The sequence below is a fragment of the Falco naumanni genome, chromosome 11 (genome assembly GCF_017639655.2).
Source record: "Falco naumanni isolate bFalNau1 chromosome 11, bFalNau1.pat, whole genome shotgun sequence".
In the NCBI taxonomy this organism is placed as follows: Eukaryota; Metazoa; Chordata; class Aves; order Falconiformes; family Falconidae; genus Falco; species Falco naumanni.
Genome location: NC_054064.1, coordinates 11,825,292 through 11,851,500, shown reverse-complemented (window position 1 = coordinate 11,851,500; position 26,209 = coordinate 11,825,292). Strand labels below are relative to the sequence as shown.

General features: G+C 35.8%; 1 protein-coding gene across 2 annotated transcripts in view; it reads right to left on the bottom strand.

The window, feature by feature from the left end:
* VAV3 (vav guanine nucleotide exchange factor 3) overlaps positions 1-26,209 on the bottom strand; it is a 171,563-nt gene that overhangs the window by 5,238 nt on the left and 140,116 nt on the right. For both annotated transcript variants that reach the window (XM_040610281.1, XM_040610282.1), the window contains exons 20-25: positions 24,286-24,422; positions 20,416-20,481; positions 15,718-15,752; positions 13,762-13,878; positions 13,019-13,106; positions 8,801-8,930 (exon numbers count right to left, since the gene is read on the bottom strand). In XM_040610281.1, the coding sequence (XP_040466215.1) occupies positions 8,801-8,930; positions 13,019-13,106; positions 13,762-13,878; positions 15,718-15,752; positions 20,416-20,481; positions 24,286-24,422 (573 nt within the window). The remainder of the gene's footprint in view (positions 1-8,800; positions 8,931-13,018; positions 13,107-13,761; positions 13,879-15,717; positions 15,753-20,415; positions 20,482-24,285; positions 24,423-26,209) is intronic.

The window sequence follows — 26,209 nt, the reverse complement described above, 5'->3', positions numbered from 1 at the left end:
GTGAAATGCCCTATACCTTATCAGCACTGCAGTAATCAATTTTACAGGGAAAGAAAATTCATGGACAGCAATTGTTTTGGAGAAAGAAAAAAACAAGAGCAGTTATTGATTGTAAGGTCAGTAACCATTTATAGATGTGCAGCAATATCACTGGCAGATTTGGGGAAGCATCACAGGATGGAAGGAGGGAGCATGGTATCATTTCAGATTCTAGAAAGGAGATAAAGGGGCAAGGAAGATTACATGAGGCAAATATGAATAAATTTGGGAAAACATGAAAGAAAAGAACTAAGGAGGGAAGAAATGCATGGAAAAATAATAATGAGGGAAAATGCTGAGGAAAATTAGGATAGAGAGGGGGGCACATCTGGGAAAAAAGAGGACTTTAACTCCTTTTCAAGTTGTAAAGCCAGAGAGGAAAAGGAGAAAGCAGCAAGAGAAATCAAAACCATGTATATCAAAAGTCTTGAGGCACAACATGGCAGAATTGAGATTAATTTAGAATCCAACATCCATATTTCCAAATAAGAGTGATGCTCATTCTAGGAAATATATAAAAGGAAGCCAGATGAGTGAGGGAATACAGGAAGACGACAGTGCTTAATTTTGGAGGAAACATTAAGCATATCTCTATGGTGACATAGTTATAAAACCAACTTGAACAGAGACTATCATCCCTGAATTCCCAATCACAGCTCTCCCAGGATAAACAAAACTTGAAGGAAGACAGTCAGCATGTGGAAAGGACATCTGCACAGATGGGAGAGAGAAGAAACACTGGGTGAAGGAAAGAAAGAGGATAGCTACAGGGAGAATGAGGAGAGAATGGGATTAACAGAGGTTGACCGAAAGGAACTGCCCAACAGGAGAATGAGAATGAGAAATTAAAGAGGGGGGAAAAATGAAAGAAGCTGTTGAGAAATCAGTAATAAATAGATCTTGTTTATTAGGAGGGAGATACTCAGAGGATTAACAGGAAATAGTGAGAAATCTGAGGGAGGTAAATAAAAGGTAAGTGTGTGAATGAGAAAAATATACCTTTGCTTAACCTAGCCTTTCCTTCTGCAAACAGGAGGCTAAGAAGAGACAGGGAATTAGTCAGCTTTGATTTACACTAAAGTATGCTGGAAAAGTTGCTCGTTGACAGTGAGATAGATGTGCTGCAAATGAATTTTAATACTAGTTTAGACCACTGATGAAGGAAACTGGGATGCAAACAAAAGAGGCTCCACGTGATCACAGCAAGCTGGTCTAGCTCACATTTCTGCCTGAGCCTAAAGGCCAACTCATTATTATAAAAGCTGTGAGTAGCTGTTTACACTCTCCTTGTGGTATGGCCTCCTCATCATTCTGCAGCCATATCCCCTAAGGGTTGCTCTTGTGTATTAGTTTCCACGCTCCTTGAAGCAATGCACATTTACTTGCACTGCTTAACCAAACCTCACTTCTATTACACAAGCACGGGCAGCACCTCCGGTAGCGCTCTGTAGCCAGCCCTTCTCCTCTGTTACCAACTTCCACATCAGCACAACTAAGCCAGCTCTGAAGATCCTTTTGAAAAAAATATTTGTAATATCATGAAATAAGTATTTGTGCATTTAATATAAGTGATTTTTTTGGCTATTTTAAAAAAGATGGCTTTACTAAGATCATATGAAGTAATGTAGCCTACCTATCAGGATAAGAAATCCCATTCCAACAGATAAATAAGCTTAAATTAAGAATCACTAATCAACATTTTCCTTTATTTTTGTACTATATATAGTATAAATAAATACACAGCATACTGCGATATGCAGGACACTGAATCCTTACCTATTGTTACAGTAACTTAAGAATTTTCTAGTAAAGCAGTTTTTCACAGGAAAAAGGAGTGTAATTATAAATGTGTTGAAATCACATATGGGAATATATGGGAATGTGTGACAGGCTTAAAGTAATGCCGAGTCTTGATTGCTCTTCTATCACTGTAGGCAACTTCAGAGTTTCATTTTCATGGAACAGATACAAGTTTCATTAAGAACAGACTTTATAATCAAGTACTGTGCAGTTGAATGAAAAGCAGCATCTTCTATCCTTGCCCAAAAAAATAGAAGCTTACAGTATTTACGGACAATAAAGGGCCAAAACTTAACTCCTTTGCATTCTCTGATTCACATGAGACGAGTGCTTCAGACATTCCAGCTGAATGTCACAACCACAGGGTGAACAACTATACCAGAATGGCTTTCTATTCAGCTCTTCTACAGATGTGTCCCCTTACATAAATGTCAGTTTGAAGAGTGCCTTAAGGCTTGGATTCTCTACTCTCTGGTTACTGGAAGTAAAGGTATCTTGCCCCCAAAAAAATCTGTATGTAAATTGAGACAAATGGAAGAAACACCCCAAAACAGTGAACCACCAAGGAGCAAAGCATTCAAGAGCAGTATAGGATATTGAGATCAAAATCCCTGGCCTGAATCATGTGAGGGCTCATCAGAGACACTCAGCACAAGTAAGCACACTAACCATTCTACTACTGAGCTGCCACCTACATCCTCTTCCCTTCTACAAACTATAGAAAGCCTTAAGAATCCATCTTGGAGCACTAAGCAATGTGGACAACTTCTGTGGGACAACTGTAAAACACACTGCCTCCTCAGATCTCCTAGTCATTTCTTGATTATGACTGCGCTCGCATTCACGCGTGCCAGGCACCTCCCCCTCCCTGGTGCAAAAGGCAGCCTCAGTCCCGATCTGCACAACCGAGGCCAAGTCCTCCACCCTTTGTACACGGAGGTGTGTCAGTGTCACATGAGTTACACGGCATTCTCAACAGTAGTAGCTCCTTCCATATGCTCCTCAAAGGCATTTACCTTCCTACAAGCAAAATTCTTCTGGAATTGTCCAGTGGTGCAGTTGACCTCTTTGAAGACTAGGTCTTCAGAGACCAGAGCAAGTCACAGCCATACTGAAGCACTAACTGAGACTACCACTGCTACTGTAAGCATTTTTATGCAGTCTCTTAGTTTAAAATGTTTGCATCTATTAAAGCCAGACATGGTTAAATGAGAATAAAGAAAACAATATTTAGAGAACAGATGGGTAAAATTAATTAACAATGTTAATGCAGAATTTAAAGAAAGCATTTTCTACAAAAATACTGTATTCTAAGACGCTGCTGCAGTGTGGTTTGCTGCAGGGATGGGACGAATATATTGTTTATCTACAAGCAATGAAATTTTCAGGATTGTGCATTTGAACAAATACATTAAAATATATATAGCTCATAGACATCAACTGCATAGCAAATTAACAGTCAAGTGATCATTGATTAAATCTGCTGCAACTATTGAGCCTTGCAACACCTGTTCAAACTGCTTATTGTAATATACACTTTTTCAAAAGATTAAGAGTTTGATTTCTGTTACACTCCAAGAATAAGATGTAATAATTCAGTTTTTGGAGTCCAAGAAGAACTGAAGTATTAGATTCGTCCCTTCCCTTGCTTGCTGCACACAGAAACAACAGAAGCAAATTTAGAAGAAATATAAAAGCAGTAAAGCAGTACCTGACCAGAAAGGAGTGGAGGAAGGGGGAACAAAGCTGTAGTCTGGAGGAGTTACAAAAGAAAACCCACAGAACAAAGAAGGGGCTTAGAGAAAGAAAGAGAAAAAGAGAAAAGCAAAAGAACATTGAAATACTGGCACAAGATTTAAATAATCGTTTTTTAACTATATAATTCATTGATAATAAGGAAACTAAAGTTCCCTACTAAGGATGTCTGGAAGGAAATTGACTATAATAACTAGAAAATTTGGATCTATGACTTAATTTTTAACAATTGCATTTTTCAAAGAGTAAAGTAGAAAGATGACACCCATTCAGGGTTTCAGAGAAGCAAATTAAAACTGCAGACTCTTGCAAATATTTTCAGATTTAACAGAAATTTTTCTTCTTTAATTTTGTATGCCCCACTTCTTAACAGTACAAAAGCAGGAACTCACGCATGCATAAGACAACTTCTTGAGCCCAGGAAGACTAGTCACACACTCTTAATTAGGAATATAGTCTAAGTACCAATTGAACTGGGAACTCATAATATGCATGGGAAAAAGAATGCATTTTGCCCTGATAGTCATTAATATCAATAGGAATTCCACAGGTAAACTGTATTGCTCATCTTTGCAGTCTTCCCCAACTTGAGAGAAAACCCTTGATATCAAGCAAAACCAAGTTTGGCCTAGGCAGAACCAGCATATCATCCTAGTCCCTCTACCAGTTTCCTCAGGTTAAAGATAAGAGGTACACTTGTTCTACTGCCAGCAAACCTAAGGTTGACGTATTTTTCAATACAAAATTAGATTAAAAGAACTAAAATTGCTTCAAATCGAACTACAGTTTGTTGGCATGTTCTCACGTTTTGTCCTTGTTTTGAAGAGGCAATGAATATATATATAGCATGCAAAGTCTAATAAAGTTGGGATCTCTGCTCCCAGCTGTGATTTGGAAAGGGAAGTCTGTCTTCAACTGCATAAATGATAATGTAGCCTTTAAATTATACCTAATAATATCTATAATTACTGACCAAGAGTGTTCCTTCAAAATGTAGCAGGGTTATATTCACCACATACAGGTGCTTCCCTGAATTTATCCTTGTGACTACACATAAAATCAGTTTGCTTCAAAATTGCTAGTTGCAGGAATGATGACTACAACTATTTTAGGCAAGGAATTAACAAAGAATCCATGGTGGAGGTAATGATGCAATTTTGTGCATCTTACCTGGATGAGAATAGATACATTTGTGACAATGAAAATACTAGCATAAATAAAATAAACAGGACCAATACTTTATTTTACTATTCATAAGCTACAGATTATTTATTAAAAAAAAAAAAAAAAACAAAAACAAAAAAAAACACAACACAGACTAACAGCAGTTTAGGTCTCCTGCACACTATAAGCTCCCTTCTGAACTTTCACAGTGATGATCCTTTCTCTGCCTCTAATATTACATGGACTATCTGAGAATGCATAAGGTTAACTGGGGAACACCTTTATAGTGGAACGAGGAACCCCCGGCACCAGCTTTGTGTGGAAATACGTTACATGAACTGAAAGGGCAATTGGGCTGAACTTGTGTGCCCATTCTTAGAGACAAATAACTGCCTTTATTTCTACAGAAGTACAATGATAGTGTGCAAAAGCAGCATGCAGGAGTAAAGACTGGTTAGGTGCTATATAGGGGGTGGGTGGTCCTTTCCTGTCTGTGTATTGTCTTAATTTTTTGAGAATTTTCCTGTCCAATATAACTGGAGGTTTGGTCTTACATGTGAAATACTGGACAAATAAACTTATGTGGGCAAAGAAACCCCACTAGATAACTAGTCTATTTTTAAATGTCATTGATGAGGGTTTTAGCGTTCGCTTTTAAGGAGAAAGGCTGGGTCCTTTTGTTTCCTTAAGGGCTGTAGTGACACTTGGTTTATTTTACTTTATGAACAGATACTTTTATGCAGTTAATGCATTAAGTAGTAGAATGACATAACTAGTTAATGTACCTACTCCTGATCTACAGGTGATGACAGTCACTCAAATAGTATTTGACCTTGCATTTAAGGTTACTTTAAAATCTAGATTTCTAAAAGATTCAGATTTCTCAACATGATTGTGCCGGAATAAAGTGCCAAAAACCATTCTGTAGAAGAACGTCAACTTTTCTTGAATTTTTGCCTTTATATCATTAATTCGTCAATCACCCCACTATTCTAATGTAAGACTTGGAATTTTTCTGTGTAGCAAACCAAAATTTGATCATGCTATGTCTAGAAAAGCCTAGGACTGAAAAATTAATAAGAAAGAATGTACCATTTCCCCAGAAATCTTCCTAACTAAATTGAATTTCTATATTGAGAAAAATAAAAAGTCTGACAGCTTTTACAACTACATTAAAGTGTATGATAAATATCAGAACAGACTGGGTGACTTCTGCAAGACCATGAGACTAAAAAGCAAAGTTCTAATTAAAGTGGGAAGCCAAATTAACTATCTCCATAAAATGAAGATTTTCCTTCTAAAAATCTAGCAGTTGCTGAAGGGAGAATCAAATTCCCTGAAAATTTAAGAAGTTACAACTGATTTATTATGATTCTTATCAGAAATTGCAAGTAAGCTGAAATGCCACTTGGTTTTCTCTCCTTCAATGGGTAAATGAAAACATGACAATTACAAATAATGATTATAATTTTTTCTCACATTGTTCTAGAAAGCGAAGTTAATTTGGTATTGCCATTCAGTTTCACAGCAGCTCAAAGACTTTGGCAGCAGAAGATGATACAATTCTGTCAAAGTCTACAGTGGTTCAACTCATGTTTTTCAGAAATACTTTTCCTAGTTATTCTGTCAATTGTATATACTAAAGCCCAGCCATTTTGAGTAAGAAGCTGATGTCTTTTCAAAAAATGGCCTCATTTAAAAATCCAGATACAGTCATGTGAATAGTATAGTGCAAAATACTGAGCTGAAATCCCAAATCTCCTTAAAATCAGCTTCAAATTGCCATAGTCCTTTGCATTCACCAGCTTCAGCCCTACATTTGTTATAATACGGTGAATGTGACACCAAGTAGTTGCACAACTGGAGAGGGGAAGGAAAGTGCCCTTCTCTCTTCAGCTGTCTTGTCTGGCTTCATTTCAACAACTCTTTTTCTTGCACTCAGATTAAGAGTGGCTGTGAAGTAAACTCACTGTCCAACCACTGCCCCATGACTTATTTGCTTCCTCTACTAAACAAAACTGCAGCCTAAAGTTTATCAGCTTCTTTCCAAATTTAGCCCAGCAGTGTTCACACAGCCTAGATATATAGCTATTCTAACATCAACTTGGTAAGAATGAACAGCACAGCTTTAAAACTGAGCAGCACAACTCACAGATGGGCTGTTAATCATGGAAATTTTGCTTTCAAAGGAAAAAAAACACAACAAAACACACACATTCATGGGGACATGCTAACACTTTAAAAGAAACTGTCAAATACATTAAGTGAAAGTGCCATCCAGAGTCAATCTAAGTAGGCTAGCAGAACTGTGGAAATCTTTCAGATTTTATATGAAGAGTTTGAGAACTGAGAGGTTTTTTTGATCAGTTTAAGACAAAACCTGCCAGTTCCCACCTGCACAGTTTGTAACACTAAAGGTCTAGTATTTACTGTAGCAAAGATGCACTTTTTTATCCCCTTGGTTCAAATAAGAGCATCCCGCACTCATTCCTCTTGCTCTTCCATGCACTGCCTTAAAACACCTTGCTAAAGGAGGTGCTTTCTTTTGTCTATGGATTGAAGGTACTGAGGATGTACCATACGTCTTCTATCTTGTAAAGAATGAAACCATAAAGCTAATGTTCTTGCAAACTGGGAAGTTGGTGGACAGTATAGATACATTCTAACTGGTCTAAGACAGTAAAGAAAAACTGGTTCTGCTCACAGTCAATAATAACCAAAACAAATGCAAAGTAAATTAAGCAGAGTATATCTTCTCAACAATTAAAGCCTCAGTGCTGTGAGGAGGCAAGGGAGGAGGAAAGCAGAAGAGATGACAAGAGAGAACCCAAGGGAGATTGCCAGCTACACAAAGGAGAAAGGATGGAACAGATAAATTGACCAAGAACAGGGATGTACTGAGATACAGCATAGCAGGGAGACAACTGACAGGAGTCCTGGGAAGCAGTGAAAGAAAACAGAAACGCAAGGAATAAAGAGGAATTTGGAGATAGAGACAGAGCACATGAAATGCACAGACACACACTGGTTTCTTAAAATCATCTGTCCTAAAGTATCTTCACTTTAATTAGGAGAGGAAAAAAGTCTCCAAAGTTAAAGAAATGTTATGGAGCAGAGGCAAGCAAATACACAAAAGCTCACAAACACAGCAAATGAAAGTAATACAGCCAGCTTCATCACAAAGACTACACTGCACTCTGTGGCCCTTCACAGCAGTCTTCACACTGTTAAAATCTCCATTAAGTTTTGTTTTCCTCTTATTATCTGTTGCAATAGAAAGATACAGCCATTGTCTGCAGAACTGCAAATCTAATATTTGCTCTTTGAAAGAAACACTATATAGTTTCCAGAGGCCAGCCATGTGATTGTTTTTATCATTAATATTGAACTTGTACATGTGCTAAAAATCACGCTAACTTCCACTTAAATTGTAATAAGTTAAATAAAGAATATCACATGCATTGTAAATCTCAGTTTATTTCTAAACTTCAAAACTTTTTAACTGGTATTTATGTTGTACAGTAGTTCATTAACTTTCAGAAGCTTAGAGGCAGGTAATAAAAATTTAAGGTTAAAAGGCAGGCATAAAAATAATGATGATACAGTAAATCTAATGTGCTTTTTTGAGAAATATATGTGGTGTTACTGAAATGCTACTTCATATGGCCACACTACAAGACTGATTTATTTAAATCCCCTTTTAAGGATTAGAAATTGTCACAGATATTATTAACACTTGTAGCTGCGTGTATGCAAATGTCTGAAAAAACTCAGCAGGATGCAGTTTAATCTCTCACGAGCACGCCTAATAGATTTTTGAGTATCATGGAGATTTTAAGTTTGGCAGCAAGACAAACTTGCTAGACATGTTTATAAACCTCCTGGCAGATCCGAATCTGCTTAGCTTCAAAAAATCCTAGCTAAAAGTATTACCATATTAATTGGTTATATGTCAAAAATGGAAAATGAAGATGTTCAAAGTACCTTGTCCTTTTAGTATTTACATGACAGAAAATAATATACAGTAATTTAAAATACTCACAGTTGCCACCTGTTCTGCTACTCCTTTGTCCCACTGAATTTTCAGATTCTTTGTATGGAAATTGAAGAGTAGTATCCAAACTTCGAAAGCCTTCTTTAAGAGAGTGGTGCCTATAATATTCCACGAGTTCCTTTCAGAAAGGAAAAATATTATGTCATTGGAAATTGAAATCACATCCTTTTCAACATTCTATTGTACAGTCAATGACAGTTTTATCCTACAAGTAATCTTATTTTATAATACAACAACCCACAGTACATGTTTATTTTTAAAAAAATCAAGTATCCTAAATATGAACTGCTTTTACAGTGCCACTTAACCGGGGGTTTTAGGTTTGCTGGTTATCCATTTTTTTAAAATAAAGCCTTATTGTCAGAGTCAACACTTAACTGCCTCTTTAGAGCCAGGTGGAGCGTGTATTTGTCTGAAGTTAGGCAGAAAGCAAGGTCACTGGCTTGTTATATATATAACAGTAACTGTCTTTGTTTTCTCCAATTTCTTTTGCAATGATAAGTTATGTTTATCCATTAATGTATCTGTAAGTACACAGATCCAAAATAAAGCATAAGGCTTGCATATAAGTCAGCACAATGTAACGAGCAGATACACGGACCATGTAAAACTTTCAAGTCTGCCATTAAAATTTGTGGGTGGGTGGGGTTGTTGGTTTTTTGGTTTGGGGTTTGGTTGGGCTTTTTTTTTTTTCAAGTAGTGCAAACTGACTAAAATCCAGCATTTCACATTTTCTTTACGCCCTATCTAAAAATTTGTCTCTGCTTGTGTATGTATATGTGTGCATATATATATGAACATACATATGCACACACAAGTTTTCTATATAAGCATACACATATATATGAAAATATTTTTTGAAAACTACCTCAAATAGTTTATGTAACAAGGAGATAAGTAACTTTCGTTTCTGCTAAAGAAGGTAACACCCATCAAAACTGACATGTTACATCATGTTGTGATCTTCAGTCCCTGCCACTGTCTTACTTCTGAATTAGCCCTAATAATGTCAATATCACAGTTTGTACACAAAGCCTAGAATAAGATTAAAGTGACCAGATAATTCAAAGCAAACATATTTCATTCGATTAACAATACTTCAGCTGTGAGATTTCACTCTTCAGAAGTGCAAGCACAAAGCAATGTACTTAACTGCAGACCTTTCACTCCTACCAGTACCTCAGTCATTCCATTCTATTTACTTCTAGATTTCCAAAATCAAAGTTGACCAAGCCAAACTTAGGTCAAAATAAGGAAATAGTACTATGTTCAATCATTTCCTTCTAGTTAAAAAAAAATAACGAAATTATTAGCCTACAATAGCCTACATCAGTGATACATTAATTCCAGCCAAACAAAATGACTCTCAAATTTTTTTAGTTCAAGATCTAGTGCATAAACCATAAGTTCTTGGTAATAATCTGAAGATTATCTTCTGAACTCTGGAGTACTTCACTCCCCACACTGCAAGCTGTTGCATGTCTCTGAAACTGCTTCTAAGGCAGAGTCCAAAGCTAAGTAAAATCTACACCTACTTTTAACAGTTCATAATCACAGACCTGCTAGGCACTCCAAGTAAGCAGAAAGGCCAGGAGATTAAGAACTGTTTGGGCTTTGTTGTCTGGTATCAGCACAGCACACAAGCTACAATGTCAGCAACTAAATTTTCTGTCATATATCATCACTGAGTAGCCAGACATTCCAATTACCAAGGCAACAGAGAGGGTGATTTGTAAGTAAGCAGCATTCAAAGTAGGATTTCTGGATAAATGGAAAAATAGTTTCAAACTTGTGTTACCTTTTTGCACCATCTAAGTCTGTAAGAATTACACTGTTTGGTAAAAATTTCAAGTGGGCAGACTGTATTCGTTAGCAAAATAAGTAAAATGGTTTCAAACTGCAAAAAAATTTACTTGCGTCACAAAGATTCAGTTGCTTTTAAAAGCTGAGTTTTTAATACCATGAAAAAAAGTCCGCAAACAACTGGCTTCCAAAGCATTCATTGCACAAATCACTAGCAAGCTTACAAACAGATAAATAAGGTAAGTAGCCCCTGCCAGCATGGATGGGGCTCCTCAGGAGTCTTGTCACATCAGCAGCTCAGCTGACCTTTCGCTGTACCTTGGCCTGCTTTACACACTCAGCACATTTTAATTGCTCCTGTGAAAGTTCTTCTAATGTACTATGAAAACTATGTACAAGAGCTGTTCTACTTCTGTTGCCTCCAAAGTAGGACAGAGCACAGTGTCAACGCAGATCGCTACTTTAGGTTTCCATGGCTGCTGGTTGGTTTTTTCTCTCTTCTGCTCCCCGTTCTACTCAGACTACTTTTGTTCCTCTCTTCTTCCAGACATTGCTTTTCTCGTGCACGTACCCGGAACAAAGCAGTTGTTCCACAGCATATGCAAACAGTACTTACACTACCACTTGTCTATTTAACTCTCAAGGACAGACTTTTTCCTAACTGAATGTTAGCAAGGCTAACTTCGTAGCAATAAAGCCTTCACACTAGAAATTTCTTCTGTCCTCTCAATTCTTTGACACAATGCATACTCCTTTTGTTTCCTTTTTATCCCAGTCTGTGTCCTGTACTTATATCTCTGATCATTCAGCTCCGTTTTAAAACCTGTATCAATGCATTAAATGGCATCATCACCGTAAGAAGGTATCTGGAGCAAGCAACTCCAGCTCACGTGCTTTGTCAGGATCCTGAGAGCAGTCAGACATTCTCATCAGTTTCCAGTGAATCACCTCTCGTGTCTGCAAACTAAGTACCCACCTCCCTCATGCATCTGAGGAACGCCATGATTTCTGTTGCTACCAATGTTAAGATTTCAGGGTTACCAGCTGTAACACTGAACACTCACTGTTCTTCAAGCATCAGACAAAGACATTAGAGTGCGGAAACAGCTTGGTGCATTCTTCAATAGGAAATTTATGTTCTTGCCATTCTAATATGCACTTATTTCAAATGGAGTTAGGCAAGGCACAGATTTCTGCTAGATTTTTTTACCCCTGGTAGGATGCTCTTGCTTTACAGAGTATCAGTGCTTAAATTAAAATAATTTGTAAGGCCTCCTGGTTTTAAAGCTTCTCTCCCTACTCTTGTTTTGTATTGTCCTTCATTGTTACTGTTTTAGAGTACTTGGATATACATGCAGGAAGGCTGCAGCATAAGTTTCAAACCAATTGATTGCACTAAATATAAAGTATGGAATGAGGTTCTCTTAGGCATCAGATAATGCTTAAGCAGTAAAATTTTACACATGCAGTAAGGTAATTGATCCAGACACCTTGTATTTATGAGTCTTGTATGAGCAAAATGAGCTACCAAGAAACTCTTTCAAATTAAAGTTCAAAAAAAGGAATTTCTTCCTAGTACAAGATTACTCTGACATTGAAAACTCATTGATCTGGGCAGCTCTGACGCCAAACTCCTATTTCAGGGAATGAACTATGCCTACAGTTGGAGCAAAAGTTAATGAGAGCACCTATGTTTTGTGTGTTATTACTATAGTTTGCTAGCGAGGGCTTTGCTGCCACAAAGTATGAGTTCAAAGTAGCCACAAAGTTGCTTTAATTTAGACTAGTCAATATTGACTTGAGATTACTATTATTTCAACAAGGATTTCTGAGCTATTAGCACTTTAGACATCCCATTCTCGAGCTGCACTTCCTTGCCTGATGCACCAGGACCAGGAAGACCAGCTTTTCCTGAGTTCTTCTGGCCTCTCTGACACAGGTGCACCTTATATCCTTCTCCCTCTGAATTTACACATCACTGGGCATCATTATGTTCAGCAGTAAAAGTGTACATGTGCTGGGCTTGCAAGGAACCTTCACCTAGCCACTTTTAAGGATCATTACTATATAGAGAAGGATTTCCGAAGACATCAAATTCTCCTTTCAAGATTCAGCCTAACTTCATAGTGGGCTGATGCATGGGATTCAAATGCCTCCTGTCTTCCACATCACTGCAGGGGACACAGTCTAGTCCTATATATAAATATGCAGTTTTAAGTACATACAACCATCACTTAGAGCACAAACCATAAATACAAAAAAATATCCTATTAGTAGGTATGGACGCAATTCAAATCTCTCACTCTCACAGCCTTCTGTAATTTGACCAACCAAAGTAGCTCTCACTAACAGCAACAGCTACATAGAAAATCACACATTGTTAAAAACCTAATAAATGCTTACCATTAAATTTTTAAATTTTCTGTTTTCTGCAATGTGGAAAAAGCCATCTCTTGTTAAAATCTTGATGTGTTTCACTTCATTATTGTACCTGTGGGCAATGAGTAACTTATGAATATAAATGTGTTTTTAATCAGACACAATCAATATTTACCTGAGGGCATGCCCCAATAACACCACACAAATAAATTCTTAAGACAAAATGTATATCTGTGCCAAAACAAAGTTGACATCTAATTAACCAAATATATTAAAGTATAGCTGGAGAGGTAATCTGTACTGAGAAAACAAGTCACAACTAACTGCTCATTCTTATTGGGAATCCCCATGTATTTCTTACTGTTATACTCATGTTGATAAACAACATGAAAGCAATCAAGACCCTCACAATAATTTGCATCCACAGAATTTAGAAACCCACATTTCACTGAAATTTCTGAATTGGAAAACATTCTTATTCACTTCAGAGAAGCAGATCACATTACACTCTAATTACACTTGCTTACTCTTACCTAATATACTAGACCATCATATTTATAGACCCATTTGCTACACCAACATTGCTACCTTCCTAATATAAATCCTGGGTATTTCTGTCAGCAACTTCAGTTTTCCTATATTGAGTCTCTTAAAGGCTGTGTATGATTATGTAAATTGAAACAAGTTTTTCTTTTCCTTGTTTATTTCAAATATTATCTAGACACGAGAACAGGAAAACTTTCTGCAGGAGATCTTATTCCACTTACTTAATACTAATTGCATATTCTCCTGACTCTTTGGTCCTGTGCCGCACCAGGTAAGTGCTATTTACTCTGTTAATAAGTTCACTCTCTGCTTGCAATCTTTCCATTGCTCCTGCAAACCTGTAACAGAGAACAATAAAAATCACCTATGTTTTTTTTCAATGCCACAAAGAAAGGTCTATTAAATATGCAATGCAAAGTTCCCAATATTCTGCATATGATGGAGACCTAAAAAAAATACACCAGCTGCAACTGAATAGCACTTCCAGATCTTTGAATGAAGAATAAAACATGAAAAATTCCACTAGGCACTGTGCGGGGGGGCGGGGGGGGGGGGGGGGGGCGGGGTGTGTGTTAATTAGAAAAGTACTTGCGCACATGTAGAATACAATGCCTGTTAAGGAAAGTACTCAAGCCTTAGCATTAGCTGAAGGACTACTGGTTTGAATGGCTCATAAAACCAAATGTTTTTCTGAATCATGTGTTGCAAGTGAAACAATAAAACAGTAGTTGAGAACCTTTGAACCTCCCCGAGTTCTAGTGGGCTTTATCTTAACAGAGCGGAGAATTAGCCACCTGTAAACTATTATGTCAAAAAAAGACCTATACAAAAATTTGGCATTTACACAAACACACTATTTTATTTGGTTTCATAATTATTCATAACCTATTAAAGGCTGAAGTGTAATGGATAAACTAAACATTCACAAGCAAAAAAAAAAAAAAAAAAAAAAAAAAAAAAAAAATCACCCTAATACGTCCAAATTTGAAAGAGCTGATGCTAAGGGTTGAAAGCTAAGACAAGTCAGTCGCCGATTCTGCAGTCTGACTGCATAAGCAGATTTGTGCCCTTGCTCTGCCTTACTGGTTTGGATGGAAATTCATGAGAGGCTGTGAGCAGACATCTGTTTGCAAAACTAGAGGTTAAACTGTTAACTGAGGAAAGAGAACTAGCTTCCAGGGAATTTATGCTTCTTTTACTATTTTAGAAAGTGGTCTAAAGGCAGGCAAGATCACAGATCACTAGTATGCAAAATTTCATACAAATACATCATTACCAATTAGAAGAGAACTTTAAATAAAAAATAATTATTTTATAAAACACATCAGAGAACATGCATTTTGAAGTTTATCACAAAATACACAACTTTTTACAGTAAATTTCATCCTCAAGTCATTTTTCAGGTAAGTATTACAATTTCTTAGAAGAGAAAGACTAATCCCAATGAAATGCTTTCTTCTAACAAAATTATAAATAGAGCAAATGTTAGAATTTAATTTAAAATACAAATTTTAAATATTAAACATTCTATTTGGCTTGTTAAGAAAAATCAGTATTTGTTTAGACCTGATTCTGATTTCACTTTTAGCAAACTAGAGGAAATCAGAACTCACATGTAAATGACAAAGCATAAAAACAGTAAAAGAAAACAAGTGATGCTTACTGTGGTCTCTCAGAACCACCATGTCTTTTCAAGTGAGCTGAATTCCAGTAAAGAGTCCACACACTACATATGCCCCAGACAAGCAGTGGTTTTAATTTTGAGACATTGTCCTTTTATACCTCTACAGTCTTTTTTTTTTTTTTGAAAGGTGATGCTGAATTATTGACAAGACAAGATGTATTTAACATTATTGCTTCTCTTTATTCACTTAACATGTAAGATCTGCTTGCACGCTTCACAGTATACTCATCTCTCGCTATTCTATTTCAGACCTCTGGGACTAAGGCTGCACAGCTACAGAATTGTAAACAAAATGTCAAAATTATTAAGCACTTTATTACATCAGAAATGCTTTTAGGCAATACGTGGTGTTGCTTTCCCAAACCATTACACATTGTTTTCTTCAGAAGCCTACAAAGATTAAACCAATACAAATGAAATTGTAATAAACACAATTGTCTTTCTATGAATGCTTCTTTCAAAGAGATTCTTTATAGACTAGACAAGGACTCACCACAGTTGTGAAGAGTAGTCTACTGGTTTAGGAACCTACAACATAAAAAGATATAAGAGAATAAGGATCGAGGTTTTTTCCTACTCAACACAAATTAGATAGCATTGATCTAATAGTCAATATCCAGATGAAACAAGTTAAAAGAAACAGATGATCTAATTAGTCTGCAAGTCTATTTTCTTTTGAAGTTATAATTCTGAAAATAGTCCAGAATATTTTAACTCTTTGCTGCTGTGACAATTTTTTTTTTTACTTACTAGAACTGTTAGAAGTTTTTCTGACAGTGCCTACATTCAAATTTAATACATAAAATAGCCCAATGCTACATATTATTGAAAAGTATCATTAAAATGTGCAATAAATTTACAGTAACATGTATAAAATTTACTTCATGTTTTCATGATTGTATAGCTTTAGAAAGACTGTCTACTAGGAAATATAGTATATAATATTCTGAGACAGTTGAGGATAATCCACAGATTGTAGTGTGACAGCATTCATACCTTTGTATTTGACTTGGATAACTCTTGTTTTTTATTTTAATAAGCATGGAATTTAATTCTGAAATTCAATTTAAAAAATTAAACAAACTACAGTCACTTTGCAAAATGGACTTTATAAATATACGCAAATTTATGTATAGATAACATTTATACACACACAAGTTGCACTGTATAGCAATCCCCACGAAAATCAGCTTTTCATCTTGACCATCTCTCATTGCTGTATGGCACTTTGGTATTCCCCTACTCTTGTAAAACAACGTGTGAAACTTGCAAAGTGCTGAAAAAATTATTTTAGTGGAAGTTTAATATATGCCTTGCAGAATTATAACCTAAATTCGTATATTCTTAGATAAGCAAATGATTTATTTTTTTTCTTCCAGTAAAACCAAAGAATGTTTTATTGTTTTCTGGAATCTAATAGCGGAAAAAATACAGTAACAGTCTTCTCACAAATTTTATTTATCATATATGAAATGTCTTCAACAGAAACTTCCAAACACAGATCAACTCAGGAAGATATTATACAGGCCTACAAACTTCAATTGAAATTACAATCAATTACAACTCCTACTAAGATGACCTCAGGTATCAACCAAGGTATCTATCTATTCTCTAGACCTGATCTTTAAATAAACTTCAGTGATGGGACAACCCCTTCCTGTGAAAAAATATCCCTCAAAAAAAAAAAATCCACACCACACACAGAAACAAAAATACCCCAAAACTGTCAACAGAAAAATCCACCTCCCTGTGTATTTAATCACTGTATCCAGCAGTTACAGTTGCAACTGTCAAGGAATGCAAAATTTTTGTGCTAACCTGTCCAAAATGCTATGGTATATTCTACCAGTATTGCTAAAGTAGTAAAAGGCAGCTTCTGAATAAATAAAAAAAGCAGAATAGGAAGCTATGAAGCAATTACTGAACCAGGATATTGTAAACTAGATGACAGAAGATAGTCTAAGTTTAAAGAATGTACAGAGAATATGACATTTACAACCACTTGTGTTGGTAACATATTATCTTGCAACCTCCGTGAAAAAGCAGTTACTGGAATGCCAAATTACTAAATTATTGAAACAAGTAAGAATTGTTACAATTTCACCATGTTAAGGGTCTCATCTTCATGCTAAGAAGCCTCAACACCAGATGTATATACTGTACTTACTCCAGACACTTCACTTAAAACACTGGCTAAGTATATTCTTAGTTAACTGCAGAACATTTTTTTAGTTGAGAAAGTTTCCAACAAACTTAGATTAGGAATTAAATCAGTATCTGCCCTAACTTCTCTTTCTCAGAAATTAAACAAAAGCTACTCAGAATGTTGTGATACAATGGGGGTTGGCTAACTTTAAATTTACTTAAGATGTAACTTCCATCCCTGCACAATTAAGATTCATTTCCATGAATGAAAATTTGCAGAGTTCAGAAAGCTCTGCTTACTGCCTTTGACACAATGGTCACTCAGACTAAATGCATAACCACTTCTCAAATGCCTCTCAACCTAAGATCCATATGATGAAACTCTGAATTTTGTAGGACAGTCCAAACCTCACATTTTTTTCTAATTAATAAAGCAGACACTAGTGCAGAACACATTAATGTTCTCTGTGATAAAATCAGGACCACGTGTTCAGCTTACACAACAGTAAATCTATCCAGGTGTTAAAACAGTCATTAAGTTGGTCTAGTTCTTGAGAGTGAAAAAGGAAACATGCATTACTCCCAAATATCGTAGACAAAGGGCTCTCAAACAGTAGCATTTGTAGTGCTGGTAGTATGCAAACTCCTTTGAAGTGTAGGAGGCCTAACACAGCCAGGTACTACCACTGGCAGCAGCAGTGGCTCTTCTATCCCTCCAGCTACTGATGGTGTTACTCATGCACCTCTGCTTCTAGTGTAAGATTTGGGAAAGAGTTAACATATCATGCATATGCTGACATAGAATTCCTACAATAAATGTTTTAGTGAAGCAACCAAATGAGATCTTTCAAGGCCAGTTAGGCACTTACAGAGTTTTTACATGCCGTGAGATATTTCAGTAATACATTCCATCTACAGAAGAACTGCACCTTTAATGATTTGTACTATCCCCCACAGGACTAATTAAATAACATGCATTCTACCAGCAGCACGAAAATAAAGAACAGTTTTTAAAAAATAAACATTCATAATTTGTCAAGTAGTCCTGCTATGTTGGAAAGGGTATAAAAATTCAAAGATGGTTTAAGTGCAACCTCCAGAGCAGTTAAACAATAGATAAGTAGTCCTTTTCATAAATTTTGATTGGACAGATTGATAGATAGATATAACAAGTGTTCTTCATTGTCACGAAACAGAGTAAAATACTGTGCTATTTATTCAATGCCTGTATAGAAATAAGAAAACTGGAGGAAAACTAGAAAGAACCAGATATTATTCATATGGTACCGAAAATGTCTGCTGACATATAACACTTATTGCAAAGAGGAAACAATTGTTTATAGGTACATCTATGAAAAGTCTGGAATATGGATATCCTGGAGCTCAGCAGTTTTTCATTCAATATTCATTCCTAAAGTCTTTTGATGTATGTATTTTATGCTGTTTCTGGGCATTTTTATATCAGCTGGTTGTAAAGACTGTTAGACTTAATAAAAGTTATAGCATGTTTAAAACCTGATTGATATTTCAGTATCTTTAACTGCATCATTTATCATAATAAGATATTCATATTTCACCCTTCCAAGTTAGGAGTGGTAAAGCATCAATTTATCTTTTTGTTCTTATCATCACACCAGTTGGTAACATTTCATGAATAATATTTATTCTTTCTGTAAAACTGTATTATTTTCAATACTCCTCTAAATAGTATATTTTACATTTAGCAGAAAGCAATCTTCACAATGCCCTAGTAGTGTTTTTCCTAACATTGGACATCCTACTGCTTCTGTTTTAAAGTACAGTGGCGGTTCCTAAAATGTTGCTACAGTTGCTGTCAATGACTGTACAATAACTGACTGAGTGACTCCAAGAACCTACCACCAGTATGTAGCAGGTACTGCCTGTGTCCAGGACAGTGATGCCCCAGTACAGGAAATCCACAACTTTTACAATAAGCAAGGGGTGCAGGGAAGAAAGCTAAATTCACATACTGTTTTCATTATTTATTCCAGATCTCTTCTCTTACCTAATCTAAATACCTTGTTCTTACAAGTATTCTGTGCATCCCTCTTCAAACAAAATCCTGAAAATACAGGGTAATGAAGATGTCTCAAGATATACTAATGTATTTATACTCTTTAGGTTTACATGTATATTTGTTTTAGAAACTAAGGCAGAATATAAACCTTAAAGGCATATTAAAATGCAGCCACTAACAGCTGATTCCACCTACTTATAAACCATTTAAGTGGCATATCTTGATTGCTGTAATGAAAGCAATTCTATGAATAAGTCAGACTTGTGAATCAAGTTAAGTTAAAGTTATCTTAAAGCAAGGTAAGGAATATGATTCAGTACTGGTTTTATGGGTTTACATCAATTAACCTCAACAAAGGGACATATAGTAATCTGATGCACAGTGTTATAGAGGGCAGAGAATGAAGGAGCAAGCATACAGCCTATTATAATGTATCATCACATCTGTATACAAAACCTGAGTACATATTATAAAATAATTTTTCTTATTGCTATCCTGAACTTTTCTAGATTGAGAACTTCCTTGTGTGAAATAAAGACAGATAAGAGAAAATCTATCAAGTATTCTGAATTCAAGGTTTTACTTCAGTTTTACTCTTAGACATTTTTAAACTCACTGCATATGGTGTAATCCCTCTCTCTAACCCAAAGTGACTGGGGAAAAGATTAGAACTACAGCATTCTCATCTTACTGCTGGGGAAGGAAGGAAGCACACTTTCACATAAACTGTCTTTGTTCTATACTCTGAAAACTGTTTAGATGGTTCAATTTATTAATACCCCCAAAGGTGAAATCTGCTTCTCAAACATGTTTTCTTGAGATGTCCTATTTATTCCGATAACCAAAAAGCATTACAATGTTATGTTTTAAGCAATATTGACCATACCATGAAAACACAAAGGAACGATAAAAAATATAATTTTTGTAATGTAAGATTAATAAAGCAGTAGCATGAACTAGGCAGGTTTTTTTGTAAGATGACAAACAGAATTAAACAATTGTACTTACACATGGGCTAGGCTTTACTGCATCACTTGGGAAGAATCCAAGCTCTCCTGTTGTTAGATTTCTGCCCTAGAAAAAAAACAAAACCACAACAACAAATTTTTCACTTTTGAGCTATAATGGGGGTTAACAGTAAATAATAATATATGCACAGGGATTTAGGACAATAAGAGTATACCAAAGAATTTTAAAATAAAGTGCTGTTCTAATAAAGTGTTACTTAACAGTTGTGTGGGGTTTTTTATTATGGGTTGTTTGGGTTTTTTATATAATTTATATTATTAAGTAATAATTGTGGCTGAAACACCTGAAAGCTCTAACAGATGAGATGTCAGAAGGGGGCTCAGAGCCTTCGTTGTGATTCCCAGTTCTGTCAATGTCTGCCAGTGGCTGATATCTTCATTACTGTTAATTATCTCCTTCCAAGTTATTTCCTCCTCAGTTAGCATAACTCTAGTGAGAGTTGCCACACTGCAACATTACAGATCCCCAAAATGTCTACCCAACCACACAGCGGCAGTTGCAGCACCTGAAAAATCATGCTAAATACAATGCAAATTTACAGCAAATAAATCCATCAGCCAATTCAGACACAAAGTTCTATACTTAAGGGTTTCCACAAGTGATGCAAATCACTGGAAATTGGGTGAGCACAATAATACTAATAGAATTAAAGATCAACTCTCTGTCTATAATATAGTCACAAGGTGCTATAGATGCAACCACACAACTGGGGGACCAGCTGCAGAAATGCATCCAGCATGGCCTAAACTGAACCTTTTACGCAACACAACTGCTGCCCCAAAGTTGCAGGACCAGAGTTGAATGCTAAGGGCCAGAAGTGACCTGATCATCACAGAGCCATGCCTCAGCAGCTCACAACTCACCACCAAGCTCTCCTGAAGAAGAACTCCTCAAGCCGGCAGAGCAGCAAAATAAAACCACCTTTCTAGTCCTAGCAAACATCGAGCTGGGACCATGCTTACCACACTTTCCAGAGCAGAATAGAGCACCAGCTGACATTTCAGAACACAGAAATCAAGGCATCAAAATATCAAGCAAATTTTTTCATGTAACAGATTTTTAAAAGCACATAAATGCCTAACCTCCATTAAATTTAATAAACTGACTGTAAACAGAATATACTATCAACATTTGGCAATGAGAGTAAGAACGAGTACTTCACAAGCATTGTATTTTTGAAAATTACATTTCATTTTTTATTTTTGATGGGGGGAAAAATTCTTCAGAAACAGACATGGAATTTCTTTAGGGTTTTAGTTCATTTTGTTTCTGTAATACTAAATGTGTAATTGTACCCTAATACCACCACACAAAACAGAATTCAGCAATTTCAAACAGGGTGGAGTCGAATGCAAAAGCAAGGATTAATGAGGGTTTATGAAAAAATGAATACATCCTTTGATTGTGATACCCTAAGCATAATAAACAAGTGCATCATTTTCCTAGGGAGATCATTATGCAATTTATCACACACGGATAGTAACCCCAGCAACTGCCACCATTACCAAATACACAGAGAAATACAGAGGCAGCAGAGGAGAGAGCAAAGCAGTTAAGCAGTATTTAAGTTATAATGTCCTGAATACCAATAATGTTGAAAAAAGAATTATGCACAAACAAGTGACAGTATTATAGATCTGGACCTGTGTTCAGCAAAGCTTCCTTGTGCTCTTTCCCACTATCCGCTTGAACACACGCTATCCTTTGCATCCATACATTCTATTTACTCCTGAAACATGAATCCCCCTGAAGGACAGATTTAACTTAAATGCAGAGCTTTGGCACAGTCTCCTAAGTGATACTTATTTACAGTACTAATCTCATCTGAGTAGTGAGTGATATTACAGTCAATAAGACCAGCCATTAAATAAAATATATTAACATCTATCAAAACACATTTGATGGCATTTAAGCTATAGCTTAAGCATTGCTTAGTAACTTGTGGTGTTTATCTGATGTACTGTAAAGAATGACAAAAAGTTATATTTAAACCAGACATACTTACCTATTACAAGCACTTGAATTTCTAAACTGAGCGATGGTCAACTTAAAAGTCCGTTCAAATATTAGTCTTTCAGGTCAGCTGTAAATTACTGTAAAGCACCTCTTGAGTAAAACTTGCACATTTTAATAGAAATTGTGTTTTGCAAGTTTTTTTCTTAATATGCATTTTAACAATGCAGATGTCATTACAAGACTTATGAAAATCTGTAGTAAGCAGTCTGTGACAAGTCAGCTTGTAAGAAAAAAAAAATCCTGAATGATGCAAATGGAGATGACAATTTCCCTGAAGATTCAAATTTATTACTAGGAGTTCTGGGGAAGAAGCCTCACACATGTTCCAGTTTCTGCTACTTAAACACAGTGAGATTCTAGCTAAAAATCTTCAGCATGGTAGGTACAAAAAACATCTAAGAAAAATTCCAGTAGATTGAGTCGACAGATGTATACAAACATGGCAATAGAATCAGTCCCACAAGATGCCAATAATTCTGGCTTATACTAATTGTATTAGCCACACGATTACCTCCTAGCCAGTCCCAAATCAAGAGTGTCTTTAAATGCTTCTCTGGATCAGAACTTAAGACTTTGCAGAACCAAACCATACATATAAAACTATATAGGTCAGAATCTGCCAACCAACGTTTGTAAAAATTTTGTAAAGATGTAAAATATCTATGGTGTGCCAAATAATAAATCGGGGGGGGGGGGGGGGGGGGGGGGGGGGGGGAGGTTGGTTCGTTGGTTTGTTGGATTTGGGTTTCTAGGGGGTAAGGGGTTACAGTTATTTACTTAATTTTTTTAATAGATAAATCAATTCTATTTTTTCTGACTTCCCCTGGTTAATTATTTTTCAGGATGATGCAGTGGCATAGGAACAAAAGCTCACTGATTCATTCCTGAAGAATATGGAGAAGACTCAACTCTAACAGCAATCAGGAAAAAAAAGAAAGAAAATAAAAAAGTATGATCTAACTCATGTAACAGACCTAGCCATTTTTATTCATTAGCTTATTTCAGTCTCAAAAAAAATAAGAAAGTCACAAAGACAAACACAGGAACAACAATTCAAGAAAACAGATGCTTCCCAGTTGTTGTTCTATTAATACACTAAAAGTTCTTTTATTTAGCTCTATTTCCATTTATCTAATAACATCAGTAGTACGTAGGATTCTAGTACGAACAATTTAGACAACAATCAAGAAAAATGAGACATGCTTTAATGCATTTATCTTTAAAGTGAATGCTAGACAGCATTTCAAATCTGTTTATAGTTATCAACTAAAAAGAAATTTCAGTAACAGTAGTGATGTGAATTGCATGATACTGAATTTTGCCATCAATAGAATATACTTTTCCATGCACATAAAAACCTGTGTTTAGCTGAATTGAAAGGTCATGAAGAAATTTAGGTGTAGTTCTGTTTTGCAGAGCTATTTCTCTCCCCTATAAATCTAATAATCCTAACTAGGTTTTCCCAATATAGCTTTCATTTCTGCTATGTTAGAGAAACAGTGACTGAAAATTCATAGGACTTTGCTGTTTATGTGCCAAGTGCTCTCCTTAATGCTTATAATTTCACAATAAATATTGCTACCAATGCCACGTTCCTGCAGATTTATTCACCAGGACTTTTATTCTAAGGCTGCAAGAATGAAGCTTTACAGAATACAGGAACTATTGACAATTTAGAAATAAAAATAGTTGTGTTAGACATTTGTTTTGGGGTAAAACATGAAGATACTCTTTTGTTGTTCAGAAAGGAAAAAAGTTGCAAGTGCAATAGATCAATAAGAATTTCATGTCTGGAATTAATGGAATATAGCCATTTGATAAATGATACCATACCTGCCAAAATAAGCTATGTGCATCGCCTCTAATTAGTTCAATAGTGTCTCCAATCTGGATATGCAATGGTGGACCATCTTGAGTTGCTGGCTGTGGTATTCCGTTATAGTTTCTAATGACTTGCATTTTTGGTAAACCTGAACAACAAAACAAAACAACAGAAAAAACCAAAACTTAAGTCTGCACATGTTTTTGGTTAATGACACTTTACAACATCTGAAGGCCACAAAAGCAATCAATCAACAAAGTGATGCTATGTCTTTAATAGGTACCTGACTAAGGCACTAAGGCAATGCCTTAGTACCATACCATGTACAACCTAATAGAAAAGAACTACTTGGAAAAAACAACTTTTTCTTCCCTTCTCTTCTGGGGGTAAAGCTGATTTTGTGTCTATGGAGGCTCTTTCCTCTACTGATGCACTCCTAGCTCTGCATAAGGTTCAAATATTAAGGCTATCTTTGTAGTTTAAGGCAAAAATTGTGATGAACTAGTATTAAAACACACTAATATGAATAATCTCATCAGCTTTACATTATTAGTACCAAAAAGCATACTGCTGATGTGAACATGTCCAAGACAGTAAGGATGACAACCCTTCTAGGCTTCTCCTAAGACCTTCCCCCCCAAGTTTTCAGGTTTTGACAATATTTTTGGATACACATAGCAAAGCCTAGATCAATTTAAGGTTTCATTTTCAAGACAAGAACTCTAGCTGCACACGAATCTTTCCACATCAATACCGGCTGCATCTAGACAGCTGTTCTCTGATATTTTTTTGTTTGGTTGGGTTTTTTGAGGGATTGTTTTGTTTGGGGTTTTTTTTTTGTGTGTGTGTGTTGGTTGTTTTTTGGGGTTTTTAAGGGAGCAATCTACTTCTTGAAAAACAAAATATTTTCCCCAAAGATCAGTTTCTCTGCCTGTACAAAGAACTAATTCACTGTTTGTAACTACAGCTCAAAAGCCCTCTAGAAGTATCAAATGGGGGGAAGGACTTCAGCCAGAAGAGAAAACTGTGGGTACTGTAACTCCATGTTCTTACAACTATAAAATGGCATTTTAAAAAACTCAAACACTTAAAGCATTATGGACAGCTAATGTATGGCACTATAACAGTATGCTGTGATATTGTGAGATACTTGAAATCAAGTGAAGTACCACCCACTCCATAAAAAACATAGTAAAGACTTAAAAGTTCTTAGAAAAGCATTTTTTTCCATTCTTTATACTGCCAAGGAAAGCATCGTTTTAACAGAACAGATCTATTTTTAATCACTATTCCTCTAACTTTAAATAAAAGTTTAAATGATTTTTTTATAACAATTCACCTGGTTTTAACTGCACATAGGACGTTAAAAACAGCTACAATTAAGTGGGCACATCCATTTAGAATCTTATCCAGAAAGTTTTTGGTTAAGTAAGATTTTCTAAGAATTTATAGTAATATATCCAAATAAAGAGTGAAAGCGTGCAAAATCAAGGTAGCTGGGCTGCCATATTTAACCAGTGTCTTGCTAGAGAGTTATGATTAACTTAATTCTAACAACAAAGTATCAGCAGACCTAGAAAAGCCTGATTTCTGTTGCAAGATCACTACTGTAATTTAGGTGGCAAAAAATACAAATAGACATGATCTCCTCTAAATTGTATGAAACATGAAAGAGATCACCTTCAGTAATTACTACTCTCTGTATTTAAGAATAAACACGAATCCAAAGTGCTGATGAAACATTACATAAATACCAGCTCTTAAATTACTCAGCCCAAATTACACCATAACTTTTACTATTTCTTCAAGTTATCTGGCATACTTAAAATAAGCACCTAATTATTAATAAGCAATTATTTCACTTTGGTAAATACTAGACTTTGCTTTATTTCTCAGCTGAAGGCTTTCAAGCTTTCAAATACTGATTCAACATCA